Here is an 11,049-nt window from a genome sequence, read left to right on the forward strand (position 1 = left end):
TGTGGGTATTTGATATGTAGGCTACAGCTGTGAAAATACTATAATTTATTCCCCTTTGTGAAATTGTGAATGTACCTTAACATATTATTTTGATTAAAAAGATCAGGGAGGGCACAATATATATTATTATGTGTTCAAATATATTACACCCCAATTGTAATGTGATACAAACACTTTAATAAAATAGAAAATTGCTTGATACTTGAATTTAGGGATAGAAGAATGCTGATGCTAGTCTTTTACATGAGCTTATGCAGGCAAGGAGTCATTTCCATGAGCTTCAGTGGTAGGAGCACTGCCTGCCTTTCCACAAAGGAATACAAGTTGCCTGTGGAAGCACCAACACTAACAGCACTCCTACATAACCCTGCAGGCATTAGCCTGAATATGGCTTTGTTGACTGTGGGCAATGGTTTAAGGGAAAGGAACATTTAGATGCAGGAGAGGATAGAAACATGAAGTAGTTTCAGAAGGACACTAAAAGAAATGTAGGACTGACTGAAGAATGTCACAGTTACATAGTTCATCCTGTGATTATTTTTGGTATTTCCTTTATATTTTCTTATATATATTTGTCATGGTCCCCTCAGGTTGGAGGGTTTCATTTATTTTTTTTTTCTTTACATTGTTAAATAGTAGAAGTTATATGTAAGAAACTAGATTAAAGAAATTAATACTGGAAAACAAAGTGAACTGAAATGGTAAGAAATTTTTAGAAATTTGAACTGTCAGTCTCTTTTTTCCAATGTATTCTGAAGAATGTATATACGAATTATATGTACTCCTGTGGAGAGATTAATCTTTCAGTCTGTTGACTGATGTTAGTTTAGAACAAAACAAAGGAAACTGTATTTCATGCTCCTCAGTTTAGAGGTACAATGAAGAAAAAACATTGGGATTAATTGCTTTTGGTTTCCTGTTACTGTGCTGTGTCATGAACTTGTTTTGCCAGGTAAATTGTTTGTTAATACTGCTATTATGTATGCAGCACATAAAGAAGGGTAGGATAAATGAACCTTACAAAGCAAAAACAACAAAAATCTTCTGGAATTTTTTGGAATGTACCTTCTTTGCGGAAGGTACACTTATACATCAAAGTCAGTTAATTCGCAATAAAACTTCTCTCCTGTCCACCCTTAATACTTAGTGTCCCACAAGCGTTACTGGATGTACCTAGCACCTGTGGCACGTAAGAGCTGTGCCTTCTTTATGTGATATAGTTGCTTCTCTAAAGTAAGAAAGGAAACCCTTCACCTGGTTAAAAACTTGTGTGCTTACTGCAGAGGTTATACTGGCTATGATTTCACCTTTTTTTTTTCTTACTTAAAAGTATTTCTCTTTGAGGGAAAGAAACCACCTAATTTAAGACGTAGGTTTAAGAGCTTTAAGTTATCAATAGTTTAAAAGCTTTATGTGTTCTAATAACATCTAAATTAATTAGCTTTACTTCTTCCAAAAAAAGTCAATGCAGCTTGCCTAGAGGTGCTTTAATTGAAAGAATTAATCTGTCCAAGTACACTTTTATGGTGCTTACTTTGAATTACTGTTAATCACCAGGCTTACATGGAAATATAGAGTGTAAGGGATGCTGCTTATGCTTATTTATTTGCTGCTGCTGAATGACAGACTTTCTCCAGGAATAATAAAGCTTAATTGCATAGTTAGTGTGATCTGGAACATGTTCCTGGTCCATTAATGCCCAAGAACTATGGTGATGGGAAGAGAGTTATCTTGCTAATCTGAATTCTGTCTGATGAAGCAATTTTATTGCCTAAATTGATATAATAATAATAATAATAATAAATCAACTTTGCAGTTAAAAAATCTTATTTGTATCTGATCTGTAATACCTTGGGCTATGGGGCTTTCTGGTTTTGTCTTACAACCATACATTTTGTTTCTATACATGCCATTCATTAACATTTTTTATTTTGTCCATGAATACAACTCTGCATGAATTGTGTTTGCCATGTTGCATGTGTTTGCTTTTTACTCAGTCTTCTTGGATCCATTTTCCCAATACCACGTGTAATCTATGCTATGGCGAAGGATGGGTTGCTTTTCAAATGTCTAGCTCAAATCAATTCCAAAACGAAGACCCCACTAGTTGCTACTCTATCGTCTGGTGCAGTAGCAGGTGAGACTAAGAGCTGATCCTTGTAAAGAAAGGTGCACTGCTAAACACATTGAATATATGGAAATAAACCACTCTTGTGCAGCTTTGACTTGCTTTGGACTGAAATGATCAAATCTGCTTGTTGCTAGGTAAAGTAGTCTACCAGTAAAAATTTCTTCTACCTCAGATTTTTACTTGTTGATTTATCGTGCTTTCAAAGCCTAGGGTGAAAATAAACAGTAACCCAAAACCAAGAACATCAGTCGACCAAACAAAATCCTAAGAGCAGCAACACAGAGCCTAAGCAGAACTATACCTAAACCCATTAACTCCTCCAAGCTTTCTTTTTGTGTAGTTGGGTTTACCAATAAAGCATTGTGCTTTTAATAACCTGTACTTGAACTATACATTTTTCTGTTCTAGTCTTCTCGGCTCTATGTTCCCTTTGCCCCGAATTCTGTTTGCCATGGCACGTGATGGTTTACTCTTTAGTTTTCTTGCCAAAGTGAATAAGAGGCAGGCACCAGTTTCTGCCACCTTGACAGCAGGGGTCATCTCTGGTAAGCTCTCAAAGCCCGTTTTACTTCAAACTGAGATTTAAACACTCTGTGCACGTGCATGGTACTTTATATTTTTGAAAAGGGCTGCTTGTTAACTTCCCTTGCATGTACAATGGGAAAAAAATTACTGAGTAATCAACGGGTGTAAGAACATCAGATCAAGCCAATTATGGTGGTGGTGATGGCCTTAATGCCACAGAATTCAATTTTTAATTTTTTTTATTAAATATTCACCCCATGTGGTGAATAAGCTTGTTACTTAATCTGAGTCCCTTAGGCTGATGCTCTACTGACAGGGCTTCCTTGTCTGATGTAGACCTAATATATTTATCCCATCTGTAATGGGGGGAAAATAATTCCTTTTTTTTTAAAATGAAATATAAGAAAAAAAATGCATTTGCGGCAGGATCAACTTTTGTGTCAACTACAAGGATTTTTTAAATTGTCTTCCAAAGAAAATGATTGTATAGGCTTACCAGGTTGTGGTTGAGGGGCATGTGTGTGTTGGGGGCTTATGTATCTGCACATATATGTATACACATATGTGCCTACATATATTTTACCAAAACAGTATTTTGGGAGCTGTTGCCAACTCCTAAGGTAAATTCTTAATATACAACTCTTTCACTTAGGTTCATACTTCTTGTAGAGGTACATTTGGTTGCTGTGCCCAAATTTCATCATCATTTCAGTGGGATATCTAATCACCCAGGAAAAACGGAAGCTTTAGAAGTATTTAGCTCAAAGGAAAATAAATAAGTTTTTTAAGTAATTCAAATATCAAATACATGCCTTAGAACTTTTACAACTTTGGCTAAAATTTATCTCAAATAAGAGGTTCAGGAATGAGACAAAAATATTTTTATTTATAGTCAGGGTCATCCTCAGATGCCACAAGACTGGAACTGCTCAAACTATGTACTTGACAATAATGCAGAAAGGCACAGTCATTGTCCAGATAGTTCCCACATGAAGCGTTATTATCAGTTCCATTTTCTTTGGTCAGAGTACAAATAGATTGCATAGCATTACTTTTATTATCTCAAGTTTTTTTTTAAATTTGAATTTATCTTATTCTCCTATAAGAATTTGGTAGTGCACTTTTGCGGGATGAAATCAAGATCTTTATGTGAAATCACAGGAATGATGAGAAGAAATAATAGTGTATTACCCAGCTGGTAAAGTGATTGGTATAGTTACACAGCCCTGCCTGTAGCTCTGCAGCAGCTCACATTGGACTGCTTCTAGATAATCCTTAGGAATTTGGTGCATCAACAGCTCACGGGAAAAACAGTTTTATCTACTGCTGGAGCAGCATTTCTTCTTCTATTTTTTTTAAATCCATATTTGGTAATTTGTGGTCATAAATAGCTTTGACAGAATAATTATGGATGCATGCGACAGCTTATATTATCTGACTTTTCTATGCATTTGTAGCATGAATAATTTTACAGCTGTAAGAAATGTTAAGGAGATAAGGTGCCTAATTAAAGTTGTCAAGACTACAGCTGAGGCAGCTGTCACGTGTTATTACATGACTGACCTTTTCACAGGTGGTAATCACCATGGCACACCTCTGCACATGGCAAAATATTTTGGTGTCAGTCCAGTTTCACCATAAAGGAATCTACTGTTGTCTCTTAGAGTAGAACTAAGAGAGGTGGAAAAATACTCTGCCTTTTTTTCTCTTAGTATAGAAGAATTACTAAGAAGAAACTTGCAGGCATTTTTCACCTTGTTTCTAAAGTTAAAGAACATCCAGGCTACAGGATAGCCTTTTGAAGCTGGGATTAAAAATTAAATATAGCTACTGTACATGAGGTTTTAGTAGGTTCTGTTCTTCCTCAGCTTTGCTCTTTAGAGCATGAGAAGCAGAGAGGTATTCAAAAATCTACACTGCAAATTGCTTTTTGGATTTAGGAATATCCACTCTCATTGAAGAAAACAGGATGGTCTTTCTTAATTGGAAAAAGAGACTCCCAGATTATATAAAAATTATGTAATCCAACAGTCTTGTTTTCAGAAAATCCCATTTTGCTTCCTCCTTTATGATTAAATACCAGGGGAGTATGTGTCCATGTGTTTGTGCACTTATGCAGCTGTCTACAAATACATTAACAAATGCATACCATAAATATTAAATACAAATATTTTTCATGTAGAATAATTTGGGTGTGCATATGCACACAGTGTATAGAGACTACATTCAATAGTTTCTTTTGATGTTGAGATTACTGATGATTCAAAAAATCTGCATCTCAAAAACACTAATAAAATACAAATACTTTAAGAGGCTCTTTGAGCACGTGTACTTCAAATCAATTGGAATTAGCCTTTCATTTACTGATAGCTTCTCCTAATTTATTTATAAAGAATGTGCTTCTGTGTGCAAACAGCATAGACAAAAAAAAATCCAGAATCTCCAAATCAATATGGCATTAGCTTTTATAAACATAAGACTTCTAGAATAACTTCCACTGCCATGGAAGTTTCTGCCTCTGAGTTCAGTGATCATAAGAATATTAATTCTTGAGAGATGTTACTGGTCCTTCCTGAAGGTAAATTGAAAACTATTTTTAATAAGATAACTATTAAAAAACCTCCCACAAAACTATTTTATTTGAGACAACTGAAAGTCCTCTTCACATAGAGCTCTTTACTAGCTCAGCAGAAATTTTATATCACAGTGACTTTTCCTCAGTTCAGCAGTGGGATCCATCCTTTCAGCTTTGGTGAGATTCTGCTGCAGGATCTGAACTTTATTCTGTAAAAATGTATTTTTAATATGGCCCAAATTCAACAATATGTGTGCAAATGCTTACATCCAAATAAGTCCGACACAAACATTTGATTATGCAGCATGACTGTAGGACTCATCAAGGCCTGTCTATATGAATGAGATTCCCAGCTGTAGGGAATTAGGTTTGGAATGATACCAGTAGCTTAAAAGATGTGGTTTCAAGGATTATCATGATTTCATTCATATTGCTGTCAGTAACACAATAAGTTATGTTGCAGACAGATTTCAAAATCTTAGCTTAATATCTTTTTAATATTAATCTTGGCACTTGTGCTTAGACTTGATGATCTTAAATTTCTTTCCCAATGTAGATGATGCTGCAATTCTATGTCAGTCTCCTGGAATTTTTTTCCATTTTTTTTTCTTTTTAGCTGTAATGGCATTTCTGTTTGACCTAAAGGCTTTAGTGGACATGATGTCTATTGGCACACTTCTTGCTTATTCACTTGTGGCAACCTGTGTCCTCATTCTTAGGTGAGCTAAAAACATCCTTTGTATTCTACTGTGAGGGTTTTTTTTGGTTGGTCAGTAAATAAACAGAAGTCATATATACAACACATGTTTTTTGTTAGATAGGCAGTAGCTGTAAGCATATAAATGGTTGCTAATAAGCAGTGACTCCTCTAAGTAAACAATGGTATATTACATAAGTATAGCAGTGAGTCGGGTTGAAGCTCCTGGTGAAATCAAGACACCTTTTCTTTTCCAGAAGTAGTATTGGTCCAAGCATTAGTCCCAAAGGTACTAAATATAAGCTTGAGTACAGAATTCAGTGAATGATACTTGCATATGAATACAATCTACACTGTACATCAGGCATATTGCATTTTGGGGACTATATGTGAAAGGGGTTGATGTTCCAGGTGGTTCACAGGATGAACAAGTTCTAATAGTTGCTCTGTATTATCCTAGTCAGAAATATAAGACCAGACCAGTGTTTTAAGATGCGGTGGCCCTAGAAGAGAGTGCAAATATGCATGATATTACAAATACTTCTCAGTAAAACTCTGGTATTGGGCATATTTGTAAAGCTATGGAATTATATATTCCTAGCTACAGATCACTTTTTTATGTATTGCTCTTCTGATTTTAAAAAGTCAGCCTTTATTACTTAAGGCTAAGTAATTAACTTTGAAAAGTATAACTGTTTAAATTCAGCTCAAATTCATCGTTGCAATAATTTACACTTTAAAAGAGAAGCCTATTCTATTTAAAAAGAACTCACGATAAGTATTTTTAAAAATACATTTAAAAGCTAACAAAGCAGATCTCAGTTTTCAGTTAATGCCAGTTAGAAGCCTCTTAGAGTATGGGAAGCAAATCAGAAACAAGATCCCTCACTCTTTCCTTGCTGTTGACTACCAGACCCTGTCCTTTTTTTCTGTACGGGACTGATCATTTATCTGAGCTATTAGTGCATTCAGGTAGCTTAAAAAACTGCAAAAAGCCCCAATCTCCAAACAAACCAATCCAAAAAGTGAATTGCCATAGTATTTTATATGTGACACTGACTAGTAATGCTGTTGCAATGCAGTTGTAACTTGGGGAATTCTGAAGGTCTGCTGAAAAGAATTTAGTGCTTCAGTACATTCCTAGATTCATATTGCTTCAAATTTAGAAGTGTGCTTTATGGTTATTACTCTGTTTTATGCATAGGTACCAACCCACCTATGAGGAACCAAAATACTCTCCAGAAAAAGCAGCTTTGGCTGCAGCTGAAAGAGCATCTGCAGTAAGTGAGTCACAGATAAACATGATAGAAGAGAATCACTTTCGTCTTCAGGCCTTGATTAATCCATCCAGTTTACCAACTGAGCAGACTGCAACTATAGTTAACTTCTTAGTGGGCCTCTTAGGTAAGTATTTGGCTGTATGCATGCTGTAAACTCATGTATGCATTAACATTTATAGTGGGATTTTGTTAAAGACAGAATTAAAAATCCACTGATAACATGCCCTCTTTCAGTCATACATGTGTCATTCTGTGCTTTTATCCTTCATGAATCAATCTAACCTGTAGTAATTTTCATTTAATTAAACATATTTATAACAACAGTTCATGTTTATCTTGCTATCACTCTTCTTAAAAGTCACTTCCTCTTCAACACAGAGATTAAGTGACCTATTTCTGTAATTTTGTTTTTCATACAGCTTGCTTGATTTGTGGCTTCAGTGTCCTCATTACATATGGGATTCATTTCATTGCTAACTTGGAGCCCTGGAGTATTGGCCTTCTTGCTTTATTGGTGATATTCTTCATAGTTACAATTCTCCTCATCCAAAGGCAGCCTCAGAACCAGCAGAAAGTAGCCTTTATGGTGAATAACTTATTCTCTATGTTATTCTCTGATGACAGCTTTGGACGGATTCTAATGAGTGGGAGAGAGAACTTAAAGCTGGAAAACAAGTCAGAAACTGATGAGTGTACAATCACTTGTCTGTGTAATCTGCAATCCTTTGGACTTAATACAGAGTATAAACCCTTTCATTTTGCACTTTCACTTATGTTCTAAGATCAGTTATTTAATGTAAATGATGAAGTATAGTGATGAAGGTCAAGGAATCTGGTGGAGACGGGGGAGCATTTCAGAATAAGAGAGATAGATATACTATTTTTCAGCTGTAAATACAGGAATTCATTAATATATGTCCCACGCAAACTGGAAAGTTTTTTTATACCCTTAGAGAATATGTATTAAACATAATGTATTTTAAAAGATTAAGATCTATAGAAACTGTTGGTTAAACACAGTGAAAATTTCACTACATTACAACACTAAAAAAATTTCAATTCTTTATTAGTGATTACACTTTACCTCTAGTTTGTGTTACATACCTGAAGTGTGACATGCAAAAAAATTTATGTTTAATAGAAACATAATAAGTATTTCCTTTTAGGTTCCGCTATTGCCATTTTTGCCATCATTCAGTATACTGGTAAATATTTACTTGATGGTACAATTAAGTGGAGAAACTTGGATGAGATTTAGCTTCTGGATGTTACTTGGTATGTACTTGTGTTCATTTCAGTCACTTCATACTGTAGAACTCACGATTCCCATCTTGGAACATTCTTTTCCTTCAAATATTTGAAAAAATCTCAGTGATTTAATAAAAATCAGCTAATATTTCTGATAAAAAGGAAGAGCATGCTTCAGAGAAGTATCTATATGCAGTCAAAATTACAAATATAGTTTTTAGGTAATAGGAAGAATTCCAATAAGCCTAGTAAGTATAGCCAAAATTATGTAGAAACCTGCTTGTAACAGGTTTCTTCCCAATATATCAGTCAGTCCTCTTTTAGATCTAGAAAATGGTATTAATTCCATCTAGACATGAATTAGAGATAATACTTTCCATAATTTATTAGAGGATTTAATTATGCAAAAATGATGCACTGGAATTTCCTGTAGAAACAGGGAAGACCTGAAACATGAGCTCTGATTCAGATATCTGAAGAAGAATATTGTTTAGCAAAAATCTGTTCAGCCTGAGAAAAAGATATACTTTTTAATGCACTACTTGCCTGAAAACCCTATGAACTTTTTTTTTTTCCTTTTGGAAGGCTTCCTCATTTACTTTGCCTATGGCATCAGACACAGTGTTGAAGGTCATCGTGGCAATGGAGATGATGATTCTTGTTCAGAAAATAGTGGGATGCAAGAAAAGAACCCAGTGGATGACCCTGAAAATGCAAATGAAAGGGATCAATTTCTTCCACATGAAAGGACAAGTGAATGTTAAACTCTGCAAACACACAAATCTTTTAAACCTTCAATTGGCATTTTACTTGCAGACTGAAATTTCAGAAGCTTTCTGCCAACATGTTCCTTTTGAAAGTGTTTACTGCAACGCCTAACTGATATTTTGGACAAGCTGCTAATCCATCTTCATAATTTCAGAACTGACAGCATGGAGATTAATATTTAAATTTTTTTAAAGTACCCTTTAGCAAGCAGAAATTTGGAGACATTGTTTGAAGTGTCATCCAAAATCACTGGCAATCATCAGATATGAAGACTTTTAGAACTGTCTGCAAGAAGTTCTGAGTATTTGACAATCCACTGTGAACATAAGTGCCTTTCATACCTTTTCCTTATCTTTGTTACGTGTTTTGGTAACAATCTAAATTCTCTTCTTTCTGTTGGAGTAACTCATGGGAGATAAATTTCATTCATACAGGCTGGAAAGTATTTGCAAAATGAATGGTAATTGTATGGATTAGATACTTGGTAAAAATTAGAGGAGCATTTATTTATGTAAAAAAAAGTAATTACTGGTGTTTGCTAATCATGACTATTAATCCATAGTCATGGAGAACTCAAGCAGTGAAGACACTTAAGAGCTTTTTAGTCCCTCTAAATAGCATTCAAGATTTCTACTTAAGTGCATGCCTTTTCTTTGAAGGATGCTTCTCACAAAAGAAGCTCTTTTGTTTTCTGCAAAATCATCAGGGAAATAATATGTTGGTTATAGTATTGACAGTGGCAATCAGATGTAATTTAGAAAATTTTTTGCTTTTGACTTCAGAAGGGCAAGAATCTCATCTGACTAAACAATTTGGTACTTACCTCCAGCAGTCATCCAGTTTTCCTCCTTACTATTCACTTCTCCCCCTATATTTTCTCCTTTATACATGTCCCAGAATTGATATTGCTGAGATTAGTGTTGCATATTGCTTCTCCTAAGAAAAATTAATGCAAAAAATCCCAGCTTTCTTTTCAGATGGTAGGGGAGGCTAAAAAACAGAGGTCTGGATTTTGGAAAAAAAACCTTATCAAAACAGTATTTAATTCCTTCATTAAGTGTTAAAATGTATATTAGTGTAGGACTTTTTTGTGAGCCACGCCTACATCCACAAATCCATTCATGTGGGTGTGATGTCAAAATGCTAATTTATGTAAAGAACCAAACTGGAGTGGCAGTGCTGGATAAACAATTATTTTAATGCTGGTAAAATCAGAAAATGTTCTTCTTTTAGCATAAGTCATGTTATCTGTCAAAGGCGCACAGATACTTTAACACTTTTTCTCAGCAAGGAGTAGGTTCAAGTCCCATGAAGGATTCCAAAATATGAAGTCATTTTGCAAGAATATATTGACAAAAAGTCCTTCCCTAGAGTTAGAATCCAACAGTCCAAGAAGTCTTGGACTTTGTCATGGAGAGTTGCAATCTGTTGCTGGTACTAACCATTGGTATTAATCTCCATTGTTAGGTATTAGAACGTTTGATGCCATGAGAGCTATGTTGGCTGACAGTGAAGAGCACCCTACTTTTTATAAGAGCTGCAATTTTATGAAAAAAAGAAAGAAAGAAGAAAAACAAACTAGTTAGGCTGCTTCTGTCTCTCTCCTTTTTCAAAGCAATAAGTTGCTCTTTTTAATCTTAAATGATTTCTTTCCCAGTAGTCTTAAATCCTCAGCTTCAAAAGAAGCCATTGCTGTGGGCGCAAGTCAGCCGTGCCCATGTGAAGATTTTGTGTGATGTCTTTACAAGCCTACAGTGAAACACAGCTCTTCAAATTCCTTGCACATCTCAACATAAGGGAAGCACAGATTTACTTTTTGCTATGG

The 11,049-nt window shown here is 35.0% G+C and overlaps 1 protein-coding gene across 3 annotated transcripts in view; it reads left to right on the plus strand.

Annotated features, from left to right (window-relative positions):
- The window catches only part of SLC7A2 (solute carrier family 7 member 2), a 49,595-nt gene extending 39,068 nt beyond the window's left edge, over nucleotides 1–10,527 (plus strand). For 2 of the 3 annotated variants that reach the window (XM_030947380.1, XM_030947381.1), the window contains exons 7-12: nucleotides 1,998–2,137; nucleotides 5,848–5,950; nucleotides 7,133–7,332; nucleotides 7,628–7,794; nucleotides 8,375–8,483; nucleotides 9,042–10,527. In XM_030947380.1, the coding sequence (XP_030803240.1) occupies nucleotides 1,998–2,137; nucleotides 5,848–5,950; nucleotides 7,133–7,332; nucleotides 7,628–7,794; nucleotides 8,375–8,483; nucleotides 9,042–9,220 (898 nt within the window). In that variant the 3' untranslated portion in view covers nucleotides 9,221–10,527. Of the gene's footprint in view, nucleotides 1–1,997; nucleotides 2,138–2,539; nucleotides 2,677–5,847; nucleotides 5,951–7,132; nucleotides 7,333–7,627; nucleotides 7,795–8,374; nucleotides 8,484–9,041 lie in introns of all 3 variants that reach the window. The other variant, XM_030947382.1, reaches the window with a different exon arrangement.
- Nucleotides 10,528–11,049: the final 522 nt, after the last annotated feature.

Source organism: Camarhynchus parvulus, chromosome 4 (genome assembly GCF_901933205.1).
Source record: "Camarhynchus parvulus chromosome 4, STF_HiC, whole genome shotgun sequence".
Lineage (NCBI taxonomy): Eukaryota > Metazoa > Chordata > Aves > Passeriformes > Thraupidae > Camarhynchus > Camarhynchus parvulus.